Source organism: Equus quagga, chromosome 4 (assembly GCF_021613505.1).
Source record: "Equus quagga isolate Etosha38 chromosome 4, UCLA_HA_Equagga_1.0, whole genome shotgun sequence".
Lineage (NCBI taxonomy): Eukaryota > Metazoa > Chordata > Mammalia > Perissodactyla > Equidae > Equus > Equus quagga.
Genome location: NC_060270.1, coordinates 75208836 through 75233147, shown reverse-complemented (window position 1 = coordinate 75233147; position 24312 = coordinate 75208836). Strand labels below are relative to the sequence as shown.

General features: G+C 36.5%; 1 protein-coding gene across 1 annotated transcript in view; it reads left to right on the top strand.

Annotated features, from left to right (window-relative positions):
* DPP10 (dipeptidyl peptidase like 10) overlaps positions 1-24312 on the top strand; it is a 610898-nt gene that overhangs the window by 494741 nt on the left and 91845 nt on the right. The window contains exons 8-10 of the mRNA XM_046659152.1: positions 2586-2706; positions 13359-13513; positions 19949-20046. Of these exons, the coding sequence (XP_046515108.1) occupies positions 2586-2706; positions 13359-13513; positions 19949-20046 (374 nt within the window). The remainder of the gene's footprint in view (positions 1-2585; positions 2707-13358; positions 13514-19948; positions 20047-24312) is intronic.

Here is a 24312-nt window from a genome sequence, read left to right as displayed (position 1 = left end):
TTGGAACAATATTACTTTGGGTTAAGCCACCTCTTCTCCTAATAATAGACACATGTGCTTAAGTAGGCTGGGTATGAACGATCTGAACTGTTATTACTCACAAGTCCTAAAAGAAGATTCAGAGGCTGGTCTGTGGCCGAGTGGTTATGTTCACGGGCTCTGCTTTGGCAGCCCAGGGTTTTGCTGGTTCAGATCCTGGGTGTGGACCTAGCACCGCTCCTCAAGCCATGCTGAGGTGGTGTCCCACATAGAAGAACTAGAAGGACCTCAACTAGAATATACAGCTATGTGCTGAGGGGCTTTGGAAGAAAAAAAATTAAAAAAGAGGATTCAGGTACAAAAAGGGGATTCCCTCCAAGTAAGGAAGACTCTGCATGCTTATTTCACACCCTTTGTGAAAGGCAAAAGGACATAATTTACAAAAGATGTAAAGCTTAAGCTTTAGATGGTTAGAGTTATATTATATATATATATATAAAGCTAATATTTTCTCAATTATGAGGGATTGCAAAAGTCATTAGAACCAACTTCCATCCAGTTTTGAGACGCCTGAGGTATAGTTCCCAAACTTTTGCCTAAATGTGACCTCCACGCATTCAATAATAAGCTTATTTCCTGTTACCACTTGAAAACTTGCTAAACAAAGTGAAAATAGTAAATATCATTTGTTAATACCTCTCTTGCACTTCCTGCTAGTACTACCACTACAGCTATTACTATTCTACTCTTCCTCCTAATACATATTTAACCAACGTGATTTGCACTGCTGCTCAATAGTTGGGGATAATTTACACATTGGCTGAAGTTGTAGAGTTTTTATTTTGATTTAGAGTTTGTAGCCTCCAAAAAACTTAGGATTTTGAAGCAAATTGCCTTTTTACTTACTTATTTATTTTTGCTGAGGAAGATTAGCCCTGAGCTAACATCTGTGCCAATCTTCCTTCACTTTATTTGTGGGTAACTGCCACAGCATGGCTGATGAGTGGTGTAAGTCTGCACCCAGGATCCAAATGTGTGAACCTGGGCTGCCAAAGCGGGGCACACTGAACTGAACCAGCATGCCACAGGGCCAGCCTTGTGAGTTAAATTATCTTACGTGAAGTAAGCCCCACTTCTAGTAATAGCCACATGTGTTATATGTTCTGTATTCATCATCTCATTTATTCTTCACAACACATCTCTAAGGTAGGTGGGAGACTTATCCACATTTTATACAGAAGAAGACTGAAGTTTAGAAAGGTTCAGAAAATTACCACTCAGATTTTAAATGTAGGCTGAATGATTATGCAGTTCATATTTTTAAACATCCTGCTACATCCGTCTTTCTGTTTTTTCCCCCAAATTCTTATTCTTGTATTGCATTCTCACCTGTAATATAAGTGACAACTAGTACTGGAATGATTTATTAGATACACTCACTGTTTAAATGCTTGTCAAGTTGCCAGGACCAAAATAGAATATCAATGAAATTTTCTAGATATTAAGATTGCTTTCATCACTGTACACCGAGATTGAAAATCTAGGACCTCATAATTAATCAGACAATTGTCTCAGAAATTCCTGTGCTTGCTCTATTTGCTATCGTGTAACGATCCTGTAACATGCTAGAACACACGGGCACTAGGGCTGCTTTCACCTTCTTAGTAGGATGTTCAGTCTAAGCAGCAATTTGGCTTGCATTGGACAATATTATACTTCTCTGAACACGTGGATGAAACATGGTTCTGTGAAAGTTATGTTATCATACAGGCCAGCAGTTTAAAATGTTTGGCATTAAAAATATTTTAAAGTGGATTATACATACTGTTATCCTGAATTATCTCTGTTAAAGACACATCTTCTTTATGGACAAGTATTGTTCAATTTCCACTATGTTTCTTTTGTTGGGGTTGTTGTTGATATTATGTTGGAAGACTCTGTGATATGTTTAAATTAAAACTCTTTCTTGAACCCTCAGGCACAAGGTTATTGTCACTGCTATGCTATTTAGGAGAGAATTGCTAGGGGAGATTGGGGCCTGGGGAAGTGTGTTCTACTTACCAAGTCAAAGGAATTTTTACAATCTTTTCTTTCATCAGTGAATCTGTGAGTTGAGCTGGATAGAATCAGAGAGATGCTCCAAAGATCATTTTATTGATGACTAAATACATTTTCGTAACAGTAAAGACCACAAACTGAAGCTTTTCAAGCAGTCAGTTGGCTGTTACTAAAATGGTATCTAGGATAGTTATCAGTCTCTTAAGTACGCAAAACGTTATCTAAAACCCAAACCAATTTTGTGCTATGAGAAAGAGATTATTAAGTAGATGAAAAATTGTTGTTGAAAATATGGATTTAAAGACTTCAATAATGAGAACTATGTAATTTACAAATGATAACTTAATATTGATATGATAGGGAAAAAATAGCCATTAATGATTGAAAGCAAAAGAAGTATATGCATTAAATAAAAACAAATTGAAAGAAGGCACATAATAAAACACTTAGCTGTTCAGCTATTATTCTGTAATATGAAAGTTTTAAAAAAAGCCTTATTAATATATTCGATTTTTTGGTTTGTTTGTTTTACATGTTTCCTGATCCAGATTTATATTTTTGAAAATAATATCTACTATCAACCTGATATAAAGAGCAGTTCATTGCGACTGACATCTTCTGGAAAAGAAGGAATTATTTTTAATGGGATTGCTGACTGGTTATATGAAGGTAAGTTGAATAGACTTAGTTTCAAAAGAACACAAAGGATATATTTTATACAAAATCTATCAGAAAAATCTGTTCTTTCCTGAACAATACTTATACCACTATTTATTCTTCTCATTTCCTCTCAAAATTGCCTTCATGCTTTCATATCCTTGCATGTGCTCATATTTCAACTGGTTGTCATTTACATCTACTTGTATGATTACAAATTTGGTATATATATTATATATACACATACACACACACACACACATTTTGTTCAGGCTAGACACGTTTTATTTTTGGTGACACTTACCTAATGAAAGTGAATGATCACCTTATTTCACTCTGGAATTAGATGCTGAAGTAGTCTGACTATCTGGAAAAGAACAAGCAAAAACCTTTACTGCTCAAAAAGTGCACGAAAGCCACTTGATTTTAGTCATTCCTATTAAGAACATTCTATCACATTGTAAAAGCCATTGCATAGGGAATAAAACAAAACCTACCTAAAGAGTTATTTACAATATTTATTGAATCAACTTTTCATAATAGCTGAGAATACATAAAGGAATCAGGTGATGCAAACCTCTATCCAGTTTGATCAAGTACCGATTGTCAGCTGAGTTATAGGTACGGATTGCCTGGGAAGACTCAAAGCTTGAGTTTAATACCTAGGTTCCAGACTCTGCAACTGATCTTGGCAAAATACGTCAAGATTTAAACTAAGTTAGTCTATTTGATTATAAATTATAAAGCTAAGAATCATCTAGAAGACAAATTTTATTTCTTGAGCAATATTGGAAAATGCAATCTTTCGACCTCAGAGTTGGAATTTTTAATTCTGCAAGAAAAGTAAATCATTTAGCTCATTCATTCATTTCTTCTCTCCTTCAACAGATATTATTGAAGATCTACTGCGTTCTAAGTACTTGTCTAGGTGCTGAGATACATCAGGGAACAAAACACAATCCTGCTTTCAGGACCTTACTTTAAGAGAAAAATTTTGCTAGGAGGAGCTATTTTATTAAGAAGACACCTTGACATTTATATGTATATGTGTGCATGTATATTTATATCTATAATATAATTTTGTGTATATGCCAGCATCAAATAATAAAAGATTTTACAGGCCACAGTCTATTCTGAGGAATAGCGGGAGCTACTGTGGGAATATCAGCAAAAATTATGCTATGAAATTTTAGAAAATTGAAATACACAAATAGATAAGTAGGGTTCTTTGGCTGAAAGTGTCAGAAGATGACTCTGGGTTTCTTATTTCAAAAAGATAAATTATTGTAGGAGCCTGGAGTGGCCCAATTAATTGAAGAGACAGGTGGGAAACAAACTTGACCCTCGGTGGTTCTGGGAATCTAGGTGGCAGGAGCTAACCATCTCTACCTAGAGGAGCTAGGTAAGATGTGCTCTTATCTTCAAAATGTTGTTGGTGCTGTGTGAGACCATGACAGATGGGGAAACCATGTCAATGCACTGTGGTCAGCAGTCAAATCACAGTAAACGAAAGGACAAATGAGTGAGACTTAGCCCATTCTAGAGATCTGCAAACATTTTCCTAAAGGAGAAACGCTCTAAGCTGAGCCTGAAAGATTAAGAAGTGTTACAAAAGAGAAGAAACTAGGAAGGAAAATCCAAGCAAGATTTAAAAGCTTGCAAAAGCATAGAAGGATTAAATAACATGGTGTGTGCCTAGGGAACTAAAATCTGCTTAATATTAATGAGGCATAAAATTTGAGAAAAAGGAAGGCAGCAAGAACCAAATGACAGTGACTCTAAATATAATCTGAGATTCCAATTATTTTTTCACCTGTAAGCGGGGAAACTAACAGAGCTTTTCAGGTGAGGGAATGTCAAGATTAGATCATTCATAGAAATAGATCACTTTGGCTACAGTATGAAGCTGAGATAAAGTAACAGAAAGAATCAGTGAGCAGCTTTTAGGCTTTTTCTGTGTTCTATCAAGAGATAATGAGCAATAGGTCAGGGTTAAAGCAGTAGGAAGGAGGGAAGATTCTAAAATTGATGAGACAGTAAAATAGATAGATCTTAGTAGTTAAATGGATGGGGTGGATGAGAAGAAGTCAAGTATGACTCTTGGCTTCTGGTTTGGGTCACTAACAAATAGTGGTGGCAGACATTGCAAACAAGCATTCACAAGGAGTAGTGGATTTCAGAGAGGTGAAGAACAATTTAGTGGGAACGCTGGAGCGTCACAGTGTGCTGTCATGCCACATTAGGTGACCAAATGTGATCTTTAACATTGATAAACTTTTAAGTCAACTATCAGTATACTGAATGTAGAATGTGCTGACTTGACCACTGATCAAGATGACTTGGGCCTCTGTTCTCTAGGGAAGGCCTCATATATTTCATGGCATTACATTTTTAAGGAAGTTTTAAGGAGAGAATTTAGAGAAGAACATCTGACAAATAAGGTTATTTTCTTAATTAGAGAATAAGAATCTATATATTTGGGCTGAGAGTGAACAGTGTGTTGGGAAATAGGCAGAACAAACAGGTAACAAGAATTTTTGTGATGACACTGTAGGTCTGACACATTCCAAAGGGAGAATGGGAAAATTATAGTTTCTGTGCTCAAACTAAACTAAATCCTTTGGGCTCTCAAGTTCTAGGTATACTAGGAAATTCCACATGTGGTATGTGACTTAATCCTCAAAATGCTAGGATATCTAATCACTTACTGAAGAAACCAAGACTCAAGTAACCCATCCTGGTGACTTGGACATGGCCTCAGGGCTCATGAGTGGTAGAGCTTGCACTTGAATGTGTGCCTTCAAAGCCAGTGCTTAGTCCTAGTCTACTCTACCTATTATGGTGCAGTGCCCTTCATTGTTCCATAAGGGATGACATACATTATGAACCTAAGCTGTTAGGTTTCACTGGTCTGTTTCCTCAGCCAAAGACTCTGAATGCTACTGTCCATGGGCTTACTTCAATGCTTGCTTCATTTCTAAGAGAAGGGACCCTACCAAGGGAATCTATGTTAAGGTTTGGCAGAGGGATTTAGACAATTGAGATGTCATTGACTTTCCTTCAACATTTGCCCTGCCAACCCCAACCTACGCTTCAAGATTCCCACAGGGACCTTAATCTCCCACTATCACTTTGCTTGTCCAATGTGCCAACAGCTCCCAGATTCCAGGTCTTCTCTTTTCTCATCAATATACACACCAAAACACAGTGACACCTGCCAGGAATGCATATAATCTTCAGCACTATCTGTGTAATACTCTGGTGTGGAGATTTCCTTTTTATTACTTCACAGAAATCAATTGCAATCTGAATTAGTAGTGTGAGAGACTCAAGAAATCACATGTAACATTTCCACTTACTTTTTTTATTGAAATTTGACTTCTGTAAATGTCATAGAAAAAAAAAAGATTAGAGAAGTCACATAAAAGATAATAAAATGTTTTTATGACAAATTTTAAGGGCATGGCTTTATCTTTTTAGGACCAGGGCAATCTGTGAACTTGGCTGTTTCTCCCAACCACAGCCCCTAAAGTCGAGTCTTTAAAAGTGTCATTTTAAAACCTCTCTGTCTCTATTTCTAGTATTATGCAATTTCTAAGGAAAGTAAAAGCAAATAAAATATGTTTTAAAGAGTTAATGAAGTTCAAAAGAAAAATAAAACATCATGTTCATAATGAAATGCCATTCTAAGTATAATTCACACAAAGCACATCTAATGTTATTCACATAAATTGGTGTATTTAACACAGTACCTTAACTACATAAAATATTAGATCAATGTTTTGTTATTAGATCAATGTTTTCTCAAGTTTACAACTTTGAAACTTTCCATAAAATATTGAATATATTAAATAGAGACAAAAAATGACTGTCACTTTCCATTATTTGAGCATATAGAATAATGGAACTAATATGCCTAAATTATTTATAAATATATTTTAGAACTACTTCTTCCTTTTTTTTTTTTTTTTTTGAGGAAGATTAGCCCTGAGCTACCATCTGTCACCAATCTTCCTCTTTTTGCTGAGGAAGTCTGGCCCTGAGCTAACATCCGTGCCCATCTTCCTCTACCACAGCATGGCTTGCCAAGCAGTGCCACGTCCACACCTGAGATCTGAACCGGCAAACCCCAGACTGCCGAAGCGGAACATGCGCATTTAACCACTGCACCACCGTGCCTGCCCCAGAACTTCTTATTTTCAAGGAATTTTTATTTGAAATTCAATCCAACAGTTATTGAGCACAAATATCTATCAGACATTATCTGAGAGTAATACAATGAGGAATAAGAGTTTCTTTGGTTTGGGTATTTCTAATTTAGTGGAGAAAAAAATATAAGCAACTATTATATAAGGAACCATTTCAAGCATGGTAAATAGAAATATGAACAGAACTACATGCCAGCATACCAAATAGAAGTATAAATAGGATTAATTCTGATGGAATATAGGATGGTTTCATAAACGAAATAGTCTTTGCATTGAGCTTTAAGAACGACAAGAATAAAGAAGTGAGAGAAAAAATTTACAGGATAAACAATACCCTGTCAACAGATTGGGACTGTTACTTTTTGTTGTTTAATGGCAGCAATGGAAAATACCTTTTTTCACTTTATTTTTTACCTTCTCTTGGACACAGGGAGTCACATTCATCCATTCATTGATTCAACAAATATTTATTGAGTACTTACTAAATCCCAGTAAAAGTGGACTATGGCAGTTAAAGAAAAAATTAGAGATGCAGCCATGGAAGCCCGAGGAAGACAGGAAAATCAACAATGTTGAGTCTCAGGAGGTCAAACAAGCTAAGGATTCCAAAGTTACTGTTGGATTTGCCACTAGAACTTGACACGAGCAAAATCAATCAATTGTTGGTTTCAGAAGCAGGATTGCAGTGAATGGAGGTGTAAATGGGAAGCGAGAAGGTTGTAAATATAGACAATTCTTTCAAGAAAGTTGACAGCGAGATACAGAAAATAAGGGGAAAAAAATCAACCACAGAACCACAGGGCTGACAGCAGCATCCTCAGTAAATCCTATCTATCTAAATTGATAAACTGGATAAGATGGATACAATCAGCTTACTTTTCAGAATAGCATGTTAATATGAACACAATGGTTGCATATTAGTTTTCTGTAAGTGCTTTGTGTTGAGGATATGTTTTTAAGTGTCTCTGATATAAAACACATGTGTTGAAGACTCCATCTGCTCTACAGTGAGATTTTCTAGATCAGTGTAATAAAAATAATGAAAGGCCAAACCTACATTAAAATGGAATTGAATGCTATTTATAAAAAATAGATTGTAAATAATATAATTAATACAGGCAGCAGGAAGTTTCAATCCTTGAGTAAAAGTCCCTATTATTTGCAATTAAAGAAGCACGTGCCTTATCCAAGAGGACTCTTAAGCAAATACATATTGAAAATTGTTTTATTTATCTCCTTTCCATTTCAGTTAGCTTTATTTTTGTACCTGAAGGAAGTCACATAATTCTTTTTACATACCACTTTGCTATTTTAACATTTTCGTGAGAAAAACTTTGGGTATAGATCACTCTAAAATAAATGAGAGTAGATGATATCTAGTTTCTATTGAATGGAGCCCTCAAATCTGGGCCATTCTTATTCTTGGGAAGTTCTTGGGTACACATTCTTCAGCACCTAGGACAGAACCCGCTTCTTAGAAACCCTGGAAGTTCATTTCAGCAATACAATCTCTCTGTATGTACCTTCAAATCTCCTGAGACTTATGAGAGTTTATACTCAATTGAGCTTTAGCATTTTTTCCCTCAGTATGTCATGTGGATGATTCATGTTCCCTCATCTTAAGTGTAAGTTACTTGTGTAAAGGGTCAGCATCACAACTGGGAAAAGAAATGGCATATTCAAAATAGTATTAAAAGTTTTTTATATGAAGGGGCCACTTATTAAAGACAAGGAATATGTAGCAACCCGTGGCTAGTTATGGTTTAACCATTAATGCTTGAAGTGGGAAGGGGAGGAAGCTGTTACTAGAACCTAGAAGGAGGGAATCCTGTAGTTTTCACAGTAACAGAAGCAGTGAGTTTTGGTTGAGGAACCCAGCCAGACCCACAAGATTTCAATGAGTAGGAAATAATAAAATAAATACTGCTGACTATCTCTCTTCTCTTCGTTTATCTAGTTTCATAATGGCCATAGCCAACAAAAACTCAGAGGCCGTGGGTGTATTCTTATAACTCAAATAAAAGTTTGTCTTCCCAAAAGAGCAGACAAAGTCCCATCTGCTACTGTTTTACTGTAGAGTGGAATTAGTATAGTTATATACCTGTCTGAAATTTATAACTACAGCCAACCCTTGTGTTTTTCATATAAGGTTTTGGGGAAAATGACCCCATTAAGAGAAGAAATAAATTTATCATGTGGCCTCAATTGGTAATCATAGCTCCGTTCGTCAACTGCTCATTCCTTTTTCCCTTTACCTTCTGCCAGCTGTTTGACTGCACAGGTTATTTACCTTCTAGATCAACCCCAAACTTAATTCCTGCCAAATCTTATTCCTTTGCTTCTTTTCCTTAATTATATTGCTACAATTTCAATTTCTCATTGAAATTGAAATTGGAATGTAGAAATATGGAATTGGAAAATGAGATGGAATTGTACAAAGCAGTATTTGTGAATCTGCTGAGTTCCAAATATATTATTCCCTGACATCCTTTGTATAGTAAGGATATATTTTCTTCCTGGAAGATGAGATTTATCATCAGATCCAGCACAGCAACTATGTTTTCTCAGGGTTTTTTTCCTAGTCATGTTGAGCCCAAAATGGTCATGGGGAAATTTCAGCTTCCAATTCAGAGAAATAGAGTTATGACCATATACCCTGCTGAAGGCAATGCTTCCTTAGGTGTTAGGACTTCTAAACCCACCGAGCTCATTATCATGAGGACAAGAAAGAAAATGTGTCCAGTGAGTTATAGGTGTGATAGTGAAAGAGAAGTTCTATTCCTTTGTTCCTAGATTTGTGCTTCCTAGCTATACAGGAAGGACACATGCACGCTATAGGATGACATCCCAACTTCAAGGTTGTTGTCAAACAAACAGTGCTGAAAGTGAGATAGAGCAGGCTATTTCACTCTTCTGTCAAGCCAGCTACCTGGGGAATATGATGAGACCAGTGAATTCCAGAATTCCATGGGTCTGAGCCCATTGCCACCCCCCTTTTTTTTGCTGCAATGTATTTCCTGCTTGGAGGTGAAATAGTGTGAGTTATCATAGTAATATATAAGTTATTCTGTAAGTCCATGAACAGCATGCTGATAAGTTTGCAAGCAGAAAAGACATATCCATAACTAGAATGTGTGTCTACCTCTGTAATGACAAAATTCTACCCTTTTTTGATGGAAGGGTTCCCATGTAATTCACCTGCCAACAGGTAATCAGCTGGTCCTGCTGGGAAATAATGCCATATGAAGAGTTTAGTGACAACTACTATTATTAGCAGGTAATCGTGGGAGCTAGAAGCAAATTGCCATGTACTCAGTGGTCATGGTATCCATCTAATTATTGAGAGCCTCCTCTGCTATAGATGTGCTCTGGTGGAAACTAAGTAGGACATTAATATCTTCACATTTTTACCCCCTCTGATAAGTCCATGCACTTCTCTTTCCTTAAACTTCCTTGTCACTAATCTTCTAATTTTACTCTTCCCATATCGCTGATCAGGTGGCCATTTATTAGTTACTGTGCATGAGTCAGGATGAATCCATGCTTCAAGCCAAGTGTTTTTCCACGAGAAGTGGAGAACTAAGTATCTTGCTCAAAATTCTGCCAACTTGGAAAATTTACGTTTATTGTAGTCTTTTAATGCCGCTCCCAAGTCAGATTGTAGTACAGAGACTATCCAGTTCCAGCATGTTCAAGTATATCATGCAAACCTGTCCATAAACCAGGCCTGCATTTATTCTTCCTCTGCCAACTTGTGTTAAAAAACACATCTTGAAGCATAGATGTGAGATAAAGGAGAGAGGATAAATCAGAGGGTGCAATACTTTGGGAAGTTCACTATGTGTTCTGGCCCCATCCCATATATACCAGTTCTATGTTATAGTGGAATCTTGCTGTATGTGTTTAGTTTTATGGTCAATAAATCAGATAACGATCATTTCATGATGGACAGTTTGAGTTGCATAGCCACTTGGTATCCCATAGTCAGGCTAATTGTTTGTACCAGAGCCCAGTAGAGAGCTGCTTTTGAAGCAGAGAATATTTATCATCACAGGCAGAAATGGCCTTTCTCTAAAGCTTGCAATGCTTTTGCTTTGATTGTCATATGGTGAGTGTCAGAAGCTCCACACAGCATTTGGCCATGGACACTTACATTACCAATGTATCTGCTGGGTCACAAGAAAGAGATGGTAGGGAAGGCTGTACCATGGCTTTGATCTGCTGCATAACCCTCTCCTTCTCAGGGTCTACTCAGAGCTGGCAGCTTTACAGGTTACCTGGGAAATAGAACAAGGTAGCACATGTGAATGTGGTTTCTGTCATGCTTCAAAATCCAAAGAATCCAGTCTCTCTTTACTTTTATGTAAGTATAGTCACAACAAATTTTCTCTCACTTTAGAATAAATACCCCAACGTATCCCAGACTACTAGATTCTAAACTCTTCCTTAGGGATGCAGACTTACATTTTACAGGAATTCATCTTACACTCTGCCTTTATGCAGAGGAAAGCTAGCTCCTTTTGTTAAACGTTGCTTCTGTCAGTAAGAAGACTTGTGGGAATCTTGAGGTTCAAAAATCTTCAGCCATAAGATTAGATACACATAGAAATGTTCCACTTTATAATGTGTTATTTATGAGACTGGTCCAGAAAGCATAAGAATACTGCACATATTTACCCAGGCATCCTTATCCTTTGTGTTAGGGTTTCAGTACTTCTCCACCAATATGTCTAACTTAGCTTTAAAAACAGGTGGAGTTGAGCCCGTAATTTGTGTTGCAGCTCTGCAACCCTGTCTATGTTCTCTTGGACTCAGCCGTATCTGTCCTGCAACTAGAGAAAAGAGGGACTCCTTCAAAGATGCCGTGGTAGCCTTTTCTATATTTCTTATTTTGTGGCCATGGTTTCAATTTCTGTTTATTCCTGTGTAATCTCTCTGAGTTGTCATAAGAACCATGGGCACTTCACTTTACAATCTTTACAGTTGCCATTGTTGTAGCAACTAAGTGCCACAACCACTTGTCCTCCCAACACTTTTTCTCTCTATCTGCATTTCATGCTATGTCATCACCAGTGGCAATTGATTTCTCATGATTCCATCCCTTGCTGTGTATTATCTATGCTCCAGTTTCCCCCTTGAAAGGTTTATTATTTCATCAGAGATTGTACAGGAATAGATATAGATATAGATATGGATGTAGGTATAGATATGGATATATTACTAACCTAATCACAAAATTGTATTTTGAAGATCTCTTTTCTGAGTCTACTGCTGATATTAATCACTGTATCAGTCAGACTCCCAAAACTACAGAGTTGGCACAATCAATAATTTGAAGAGGATTTATTTACAAAGGGACTATCTACGAAAGTAAAGGTATAGGGGAACCCTAAGATACAGAGCTATAATCTAGACTAGTAGCAGCAAAGCTATTACTATCCTGTGATCAAGGTGATGAGCCCTTACCAGACAAAAAAGGAGAAAATTGTGTAGAGGAGGCTGCAGTGACAGGGGTAGTGACATCATTTAAAGCACACAGCAAGCCTGAAGTGATATTTTAGGATAGAACCAAGGGAATAAGTACTCTGACTTTACTCTCCTCCTTCAAGTCTCTTTCCAAAGTCCCATAATGGTCATGTTTTAGAGGACACAGGAGCCCTTTTGATGTAGTTCATGCCAGTTAATTTTCTGGGCTAGAAAGCAGTTGTAGAAAAATGGATAGTGTATGTGGAGTCACATGAAAGATATCTAGTGTATGTATATATATATATATATTTTTGCTGAAGAAGATTCACCTTGAGCTAACATCTGTTGCCAATCTTCCTCTTTTTTTTGCTATTTTTTTGCTTGAGGAAGATTCTCCCTGAGCTGACATACATCACCAATCTTCCTCTATTTTGTATGTGGGTCACCACCACAGCATGGCCACCAAGTGGTGTAGGCCCATGCCCGGGAACCAAACCTAAGTCACCAAAGCAGAGTGTGCTGAACTTAACCACTAGGCCACAGGGCTGGCCCAGTATATTTCTTATTCTATTTTCATAGAGCTTAAAATAATTTAATGAATCTAGTGGATATTCAGCTTGTTTGACGATAAGAGGATGGAAATATGATTGAATGCAAATATGAATGAATGGTGACATGAATATGGTTTTATGTCATGTTTCAGTATTCAATTAATGTTCTTATTCTTTTTACTCTGGTAGTATTTTCATCTCTGTTCACATTGACGACAGTCCATGAAACCTTGATTTCCTTGCTTCATTCTTTCCTTCCTTTGCATCTGCTTTTCCTGGCATTAAAAGGGTAACTCAGAGAATTATCCATGAATTTGATAAAATCCAATGCACTGTATAGAAAATATGTATGTACAATGGAGATTTCAAGGACAGATGTTTGTGGGTGACTGAACCCACAGCTCTACAGTTGGTTTCAAATAACACTCGTTTATTCTAGAGGAACTTCTACATTCTCACATCGCCCACTGGTGGTCACCAGATGGAGAAAGGCTTGCCTTCCTGATGATAAATGACTCGTTGGTGCCTAACATGGTTATCCCTCGGTTTACTGGAGCATTGTATCCCAAAGGAAAGCAATATCCATACCCTAAGGTAAGTAATGTGGGAGTGCTACTTTGTTCCCTCTCTCTGTGCACCAGTGACTTGATTGATAGTATTATGAACAAGTTGTCTTTGGAGAAAAAAAGAAGCTCACCTTCCTTGTCGGCAGACTCATCATTTTAGAGCTTGCAGTGGTCTCTACATGGTGCTTGGGTAGGAAGAGATAAAGGTGATTCAGGGATGTGGCAACTTTCGCTTTTGCAGTATTTTTTTCCATTTGATGCTCTCATTTTGTTTATGCCCACTTTCCCAGTTGAAAAGAGGGGAAGAAGAGATGAGGGGCATCATTGATACCAGGTCAAGGGTTTCCCTAAGTCATGGTCTATGAGTTAATAGGTGCTATAAAGGAGCAAAAAGTGCCATGGTCAAATAAGTTGGAAGTTCTTAGTTAAAAAAAATCTAACTTCTTTTAGGTGATCTTTTTAGAGCACTTAATATACTATATGTTAATGTGTTTTATAAATCTCTTATAAAAATAAAGTAAGCATAAAGAATCTACAATAAGGAATAGATTTAGCATAAAGAATCTCAATAAAGAATAGACTAATAAAGAACCACCAATATAGAATATACTAAGCCTAAAAAATTTATTGGTATTAGTATTAACATCAATATTATTTTGGCAGAGCATACTCTGGAACATTATACTATACATACTTTATAAAATGCTGGAGAATAACCTCAGCCAGGCGTACCTAGAATCCATAGAATTATTTTATTGAGTGAAGCAAATATGGAAATCCTGCCCAGACAGCAAAACTATCTTCAAATGCTGGGTGAGCCCTCTGGGAGCAGGTTGCAAAAACATCTGCAGTGTACTGGCTTTTCTATTGTATGCCATTTTTAATTGCTTAAGGTCTCTTTTTTAAAATTTATTTTCCCCATGTTTACATAGCAAAGAAAAAAGCTCGTGTTGAGTGAGGCCCCCTGTGCGTTAGTCTTGTAAAGATATCTTATAGAAAACTTCTTCAATTCCACTTTGTGCATTTAGCTCCTATTATGTAAGAGATGGCTGCTGATTTCATTTAAAAGCTGCTTTGATGCCTTTCCTTCAGTGAGTTGCACTATGTGTTTACCAAGCATGCTAGGTTTTATACCCTTCAATTTGTGCCTTATGTTAACTGGGCAAAGAAGTGGACAAATTGAGAGGAATTTGATTCTGTGATTTTGAAATATTATTTCCAAGGTCTTCTCTGGACATAGATTAGAAGGCATATATATACTCAGTGCTCTTCAGGAAGAAATGGCAATTTGACCTAGCAAAAAAATAATCATATTCATCAAGAGATTTTTATTGTGCTCCAAGAAAGTACTTATGACTTCTCCAATTATAGATTTAGCCATATTTTATGGATGATACTTTGTGACTGTGTCGCATACCTGAACCTATTTTTTTCAGAGAAAAACTGAAAAGACTTCTCAAATATATTAATTATCATTATTTGACTTATTTATTATAATGTCAGTTCACTTGACAATTTAAATACAAAATGAAGAACTAGTGGCATATTGTGGAAGACACATGTCAATAGGCAAGGAATTCAAGCCCAAATGTTCAGCCGGTGCACTGCACAAAGGAAATAAAATCAGCCCAAGGGAAGGGACAACATTTTGTAACTCATTTCCCAAGAGGAGTGGGAGTTTTAGGATCCCCACATAAAAGCCATCCATAATAGCTGCATCTTCAAGTTGCCTTCTCAGTTATGGACCCTTGGCACTTGAACTTGGGCACCTCTAGCCCTCATAATTTTAACAAGACTGACTCAAACAAATGGACAAATAGAAGGATCTGAGAAAATTTAAAAATGTCAGCAGTAATTGAGAAGAAACTGGGTTGACAAACCTAGACACTTGGTTATTGTTTAATGTTATTAATTAATTAATATTTCTCAATAGTAAAGCTAGGTATAAAATAATAATAGTATTTGTTTACTAATTGTATAAATTATGTTTGTTAATAATATGCTTTACGTTTTCCGAGACACTTCTCACTTCTTTTCTTTCCGGTTCAGTCCTCTCCACAATTGCCTTTATTTTACAATGGACAAACTGAGCTTCTAAAAGGCTAAGAAGTTCTTTTATAAAAGTCACAGTTATTTTGAGAAGAGAGAAATAACTCAAATTTATTTATTCTGTCCCTTTCTGTAAAACTACCAGAGGTTAACTTGTAACTCAGAAGACGAAGCTAGAATGAAAATCTCTCTTCGTCAAGTTGATAAATACGTGTGAACTCGGTTTGCTCCATTTACTGAGAATGACTTAGCCATGTATGAGTAGTGTACTTGGACAGCCTCGCAGCTGCCATTTATGTAGATACATGTGTGTATATACATATATATATATATATGTATACATGTAATACCTGATGTATGTAATACATAATGAAAGTGCTTAGTGTGTGTTAATGACTACTATTGAGGAGTATTAAAAATAAAAAAAGGACAGATATTCTAGTGGCCAAAGCTGAGAGAAAGAATCCCAAGTCCTCAGGTGGTTTTCAGTAGGAATACCTTCCCAGTGCTTAACACAACAGGACTCAAAAAAACTAGGTGTACGGAGCCAGCTCAGTGGTGCAGCAGTTAAGTCCGCACATTCTGCTTTGGCGGCCGAGGGTTCGCCAGTTTGGATCCCGGATGCGGACCTACACGTGGCTTATCAAGCCATGCTGTGGCAGGTGTCCCATACATAAAGTAGAGGAAGATGGGCATGGATATTAGCTCAGGACCAGTCTTCCTCAGCAAAAAGAGGAGGATTGGTGGCAGATGTTAGCTCAGGGGCTAATCTTCCTCAAAAAAAAAAAAAAGAAAGAAAAAAACTAGCTCTGGGTTTTGGTCCTTGTTCCTAGAATAAATTTCAGTATCATTTTGGATAGATTATTTTCAAAGTCTCATTATTTTCTACTCTGTTTTTAAAAAAATGTTTGTTCTACTAACAAATGGATTATTTTGATTTGTTCTTACTTATGCAATAAACTTTTGAAAAGTAGTACTTTAGACATGGAAGTAATGCATAGAGTTCACTCTAAATTGTGCTTCAAATTAAACTAGATTAAAATGAGTGCAGCAAATACCCAATGTGGTCATATTTACTAATGAAAGACTTACAACAAATATATTTGTATTTTACTTAATTCAGCGTGATTCAGAACTCACAAAATGCCCTATCATTAGCAATTCAGCACAAAAGAGATACACAGTTCCAACTCACTAACCTCAGGTTAATCTTCTTAATTAAAACGTTATCTCACTTAATGACAATTTAGTTGCCAGTAAAATAAGGTTAATTATTATTGGAGGCTTGTGTTTCAGAATCATAGAGGAAAGAGTTTGTGGAATTGCAGTCTTTGTGGCAAAAGTGACTGAAAAGGCAAATAGATGAACTCGTCTAATTTGCAAACTACTGAAATGATTCAAATATTACAAGGAACAAATGAACTTGAAAAATGCACTTAATGTCAAACCTCCATGGAAAGATAAAAATCTAATTGAGATGATAGAAGGCTGGACAGCTGAATTTTGGAAACGGCCTGATGTTGGTTTTTTGTCTAAAATTGACCACATGTGTGCGCAACTTTTAATTTATTTCCTTATAGAAGCTAATTCAGATGTCAGTGGCCTTGTACACAGATAAACTTACAGTGCAAAGGATGTGAAAAAAGTCACTTTTATAGATCATCTTTTTCTTCACATAAAACTATGGGATATTTTTATCTACAAAAAGGAAGCCTACTTTGGCTCAAAATTTCTGACTGGTGACATCCTCTCAGAGAAGTGTTGTCTCATTTTTGGTGATGAAAGAAAATAATACTTGAGGATCCTTAGCATCCTGTCTATGGTTTATATCCAGTAAATAATGGTTAAAATTTTTTGAACCGAGGTTTCTCTGAGTCACAGATTAAGCTAAACCAGGTCTCAAAATGTGGTCCTTTTACCAGTGGTGTCAGCCTCATCCGGGAAATTATTAGAAACACAAATTCTCATGTCCCACAAAGATGTTAGGAAAGCTGAAGGTGGGCCTCAGCAATCAGTAGAAAAAAAGCCCTCCAGGCCTGCTGGGAGATTCTGGTGCTGGCTGATAACCACTGAGCTGTTAACCTTTGATAACCACTGAGCATACTATAAATATATATATATATATATATATAAGAGTTTTATCAAAATTTGGATACTATTGATAGTTACCTGGGAATCTTGTTAAAACACGGATTCTTAGGCCCACACCCAGAGTGATTCTGAAGCTGATATTAGGTCTGAGTGGGGCCCATGAATTTATGTTTCTGAGGTTCCAAATGATGCCGCTCCTCAAAGAACAATGCTTTGAACGGCAGTACTAATTAGTACGTCCCAGCTCTAAAGTGTAACATACCTGATCAAGCTAGAGAAATGGTTAGACCAAAAAAATATGGATAAAGCCAATATTTTCAGGGTGGAACACGGCAATTAAATTAAAACGAGTGCTGTGAAAGGCAGCGCCTATGTGCAGTAGAAGGCTAAATTGCCCGAGACAAATGTGCTCAGGCACTTGAGGGTTTTAGAGCAATGAAAAGCTTTACAAAATCTGACACCAGAGCCCTTTCTGTGAGGCAAGCCCATAGCTTATCTTCCAGGAAGCCTTACTCTGTGAACCACTTTCATAATCTCTCTTAATAGCCATTGCATTTCCGTAGTGAAAACCTGTCTGACTCCTTTCTTTGGCTCAAAATTTCTAACTATGGATGATGTACTTCCACAGATGTGCTAGTCATTTTTTTATTGGCTTTATTTTTTAAAGCAGTTTAAGGTTCACAGAAAAACAGAATAAAGTACAGAGATTTCCCCCATGCCCCTTACCCCCACACGTGCATAGCCTCCCCCATCATCAACATCTTCTACCAGAATCGTACGTTTGTTACAATTGATAAACGTACATTGACATGTCATAATCATCCGAAGTCCATAGTTTGCACTATAGTTCATGCTTGATGTACATTATATGGGTTTGGGAAAATGTATAATGACGTGTATCCATCATTATAGTACATTTAGAGTATTTTTCACAGTCTTAAAAATCCTCTGTGCTCTGCCCATTCATCCCTCTACCCTCCTCTCTGTGCTAGTCATTTTTAATAACTTAACAAAATAGTTCATGAGGAGCTGTTACTGACTATTGATGGAGTTTATGATGTTGCTTCTGGTTCTGATTTAACTCTGGCTTTTATGGATGCCAATTCCTTAAACATGAATCTTTTTCATTTTTAAATCAGTTTTATCATTCTCTAGATTTTTTTCAGGTCTTTTAATTCAACTCACTTTTAATTTCCTTGTCCTTCTTTGTATATCTTGTATAGTCTTCTCTTATGGCATCAGCCACACCACAATGATATCAGTGTATTATTTAGAAACACACTGGGCCGCAAGGAGTCCACTGGTTCTGTAAATCACTTATCACATAAACATTCATTCTCTCCTTCATTCATTCATTCAAACTGCTTGAGATGTGTTGTGAAAGCTTCCGTTTCTGTCCACTAAGCAGTCACCATATATTTAGAAAAAGTTTGGAGTTCATTGTCTAGGAATGAACTGAGGCAAAGCTACAGCAGGTAAGAGCATCCTGGGTTTAAACACTGGATCCCTCAATTATTGGACATTTCACCTTGCACAGTTTGCTTAGCTTCTCCATTTTCATCTGAAAAATTGTTACAATTATATCTTAGGGCTGTAGTAGAAACATTTAATAATATAGTTCATGTAATGCCTTTAACGCATTCTATGAGCCATATGCATATTAACTGCTATACAGGCTAGTTATTATTTCATAAATTTTGATTTGCTAAATTCAAATTACATGTTCGTACCACGATCTTTCTACTCTTCATGCCAGAAACAGGGAGGGCGGTCCACTTCACAGCCACCTCTCAAGGGCCACCTATACCCTATCTAGTATTCATCAAGTTCAAAAGAAAACCTGGGATGATTAACGCAATAGAAGTAGATTAGGTATTGTGAAATTTTAAGCATGTGGCACCTGAATTGGGTAGATCTTTTTTTCTTATTTCTTCTTCTTTTTTTATAATTAGCCGAGCTTTATTTCCATTGCATTTTACATCCTCTAATGCGAGTAGCTGCTTGATCTGCTAGTAGTTTTGTAAAGCCAGTCCTGTCAGTGTCATTCTAGGAAAAGAACACTGCAGCACTGCCTAATGAATAAAGTCATCATGATTTCCTATCACCTTTAATTGTCTGACTAAAATGCTTGAGAAGCAGCAATCTACAAAAACAATTGAAAGCAATCAAGTTGTTGAATTTAGAGTCATTTTTGCTTCAGAGAAATTAAACTTTTTTCCCCATTCTAACACAAAATTGTAAAAGAATCAACACGCATTTTCTTCTTTTCTCAATAGATTCTAATGCTTAATGTCATTGCATTACAACTTTCATTTTCTCAAAGGCAGGTCAAGTGAACCCAACAATCAAATTATATGTTGTAAACCTATATGGACCGACTCATACTTTGGAACTCATGCCACCTGACAGCTTTAAATCAAGGTATGCAATTACAATTTCACTTTTATGGGAAATAAATATTTTAACTCCAATTATCATTTTGTTGCAATTTAGAGAGAGATGTGATCAGCTCAACAAATCCACTTGAAAATAAAGCTGAGGTTACCTATGTTAGTGAAGAAATGAACTCCTCCTTGGTGTCTTGTTGTTCCTAGGAACCATTTAAAGTTTCAAGGTGATCCACAGCACCACAAAATGACTAAATATACCGATAGTGAGCATTGGACCTTTGGCAGGAGACGTGACAGAAAGACTGAGGCAAAGAATAATTATCCATTGGATTTCCCGCCTGAAAATAGTCATTCTATTTTTTTAAATGATTCTCTTTGACAGAGTACAATCTTCCTAAAATTTGTGTAATTTTTCTAACGTTCCCCACACAGCTTGCCAATGATTCCCTAGTTTACTTCTCCAGGCAGGGAAATTTAATTAGATTTTGTTTCAAACTGTCCTACATACAGAAGACTTTTTATCTAAGAAATTTGAGTGGGGAGAAAAGGAACACGTTTTGTATGTCAGAAACATAATTTTAATATTGGCAAAATCTCCAGTAGTAAACAACTAATCCAAAAGTCATGTGGATTTTAAAATCCAGAGTGGTCTCAAACTTCAAGGGTGATTCTTTCAAATATCGCATCCCTTTGAAAATTTACAACAGTCCTCGAGATGGGATAGGTGGCAAATTTAAGAAAATAGTTTCACGCTATATTGAATGATACGGGGCTAAGCTCAAGTTTGTTTTGACGACGTCAACAATCAACACAAGGTGACTGATACAAACAGAAATGAAACTCATATGTTGTTTCATTGATAAATTTGAGAAATTTTCATCACAATGGGAGATTTTCACAGACACTGCAGCCTGCAGTTTGTGGAACTTTTTCCTTCTTGAGAAGGTAATAAAAATATATGGAATGCTTACACTGGAACAGTCCATAGTGACTACCTATTGTAAACTGTTCTTTTTATTGATGGGAAAGATAAGGCTCAGAGAGAAGAAAAATGATTGAGATCGAACCTCGGCATTAGTTGGCAGCAGAGATAGAAAATGAGGTAGAGCCAGTTTCAGGTTACAGAACATTTCATCATGTTGTGCTGGAAGACCCTAAGGTCTATCAGAACTGACATATGTAATGCAGTATCTGAACTCGGTCTACCAGCCATGAAAGATTTAGTCACAAATAAAGCAATTATGGACACTATTGATCCTTTATGTCATTGTTAATTCTTATCTTTTTCTCCGATTTGTTTCATGCTCAGAATTCACAGGAAAGGGCACTAGTCTAGAATGTTTGAGTCATATCTCTACCACCACTTCATCGTGTGACCTTGGACAAGTCATTTTACCTCTCGCTGGTCCTGAATGCCCTAATCCTCAAATAACACTTTCTAATTTTTATCAGTTATTTTTTTTAATTTTTGAAATGGAGGTCAATTTTACAATATCTGGGTTTCTTTCTAATAGAAGGTCGTGATTCCTGCCCTTAATTTTGTTACCAAAATGGATTTCTAATGAGTTCACTAGATAGTAGAGTGTCATCAAAAACAAAAATTTCTAAAGACAGAATCAATTGTCATTTATTGTAGTCTTAATAGAGTATATATCTCTTTAATATTTGAAGTACATATGGTCAAATTAGTCACTCATTGGAAAAAGATATTACATACCCTTGAACGTTGGAAGTTCAGTACACAAAATAATATAACGGGTTCCACTGAGAGTGAGGGAGAATCCTATAAAGAAAAAGCCCCTAAATGTAATTTGGATGTGTTGGTTTAGCAATGAACTTAGTCCACAATTTGAGGAGAGTCATATAATACTTCACCTGCACAATGTACATGACGGTTTTGCTTCTCCTGCCTCACGGTCTTATGTAAGTGCCAACTGTAGTATGTGAAATGCACCAAAGTGTCTGACTTACTCTTTTTATTGGAAAACTCAAGATCAAAATTTGCTTCAAAACGAGTTTTTTAAAATATTCCCAATGCTTCAGTTTTACAGAAATGTATTTCCTTCCTCATCTGTTCCTGGTGAAAGGTTTACTTTGGTTCACAGAAAAGGAGGATAATTAGTGAACTTTACATCATGCGCATTTAGCCGCTCTGAGCACAGGTATTACTTGCATGGATCCAGGAACATACAAACATGAAAAACATAGAGATAGCCGTGACGTGAATCAAAGAATGATGCATTCATATAGCTGCACATCAGATGAAAGTTAAACTCTTTTTTTCCCTTGATTTTCTTTTAGGGTCATTCATATCTCTGATATTTAATACTTAGTACTTTACCCGTATGGAAATTTGCTGGAAAACTGTTGTGCCCTCCATAGTTAGAGAGATGCTTAAGATCTAAAACAGCATATCATATTTCATAATTTATTGGTCAGGGTCCTGGAAATTAAAGAGATGATACACTCAAAGGGGTAATTGAAATGCAATTATGTAAAGGGCTATTAACACAGGTGTGGGCAGGATTAGGAGTACACTCACAAGGGATGGGAAAGCAACATAGAATTTACAACAGCAGAAAGCTATTACAGACCCAGGACTGAAGGAGCAAGAGGCAAGCTCACTTACAAAACCTGAAGAGGCTTGTAGCTGCAGAGCAGAATGGGCTAGGACAACCTGTCCATTGGTAGAGCAATTCAGTCTTCCAAACCATGCCCTAGTAGGGAGAGGGTCCTGGGAATAAATACCTTAAACTCCTCTCAAGCTCTGAGTTCCTGCAGAGGCCTCCCTTAGGCAAGGCAGCCTCATTGTAGAGTCCAGCCTCCGGAAACTGCTGGGAAGCAAGTTGGAGAATGGAGCTGGCAAATAGAGAATATTCAACACAAATAATTTAAGGGTAATATTTTCCTTAAGAATTGTATCGTTGTTATTACTTTAGGGATGTGCTGAAGATGTCCACAAAAACACGTGATAATTTTTCTGAAGCCATGTGAGACGTGGTCTGAATCTGTTTCTGGTTCTGATTTTGTCTCTAGTCTTTCTCTGTATGTATGTGTCTTTCAATCTTCTCTCTCTCTCTCTCTCTCCACACACACACACACACACACACACACACATCTATGGTTTATCTAAGAAATATTTGTACTTCTCTTGAAAACGTGTCATAGTTTTCTCACGTGCACTGTAGATCATGTAACTACAGTCACGCATCACTTAACGACTGGGATACTTTCTGAGAAATGCATCACAATGTGATTTCATCAATGTGTCATCACAGAGTGCACTTACTCAAACCTAGAAGATATAGCCTACTATACACCTAGGCTATATGGTACTAATCTTATGGGATCACCATTGTATATGAGATTCTTCATTGACTGAAACATTGTTATGGGGTGTATGACTGCATAGGGTGAAAGATTAGTAAGATAAATATAGAAAAATATTCTCTTATGACTTGAGCTACCTTATAAACTGTAGTCCCCTAACCTCATCACAGAGAACAAGATTTGTTCTGAATTTGAAGGTGTTAGTCATTTGTTTTAGTCTGGTGATTGTTTATTTGGTTGGTTGAGTTATTTATTTATAACAACTAGTGTTCATAATTATAATAGATAAAGATCCCCAAGCTAGAACTTCCATTCAACCAGATACTTATACTCTAGTCAAAGACTATAAAATAAATTTCAATTTATTTATATGCTTTTAAAATGGAATTAAAAGAATAACTTGGAGAAAGTCATGATTTCTTTTCCTAATTCCTTCTTCCACATACCCTTCATTTAAAAAATAAATATCCGTGATTCAGCTAAAGATCCTTCATTAAACAAATTCAGGTTATGAATGCAACTTTGATTTGCTACTCATCTTTATTTTAATTATGGTCTATGTTGATTCTTCAGAAGGTAGCATGGTAGGGACCAAGATAGTGGCCTTTGTTGAATGTCCCCAGACCTGGTGGGAGTTAGATGATTCATCTCATTTTAAGAAATATTTTGCAAACTGTTACACTACGAGCTTAAGGCATTGTAAGCATTTACTACCTTTATTGGAAAACTTAGGAATGAATTTCAAAATACATAGTTAAGTTCTAGAGGAAAGATTTTTTATAATAATGAACTATGTAGATTTTTCCATAGCTAAGTATTTGTCAAATTGTTTTGAGGAAGAGATTATCCTTTGTGCTCATACGTCTCCAGGCTGAAGAAAAAAGGTAGTAGTTTGTCTTTGATTTCTCCTTACTCTTTGACATTGTTATATTTATCTGAAATCTTTCTTTACTCAGCCACCCTTTGT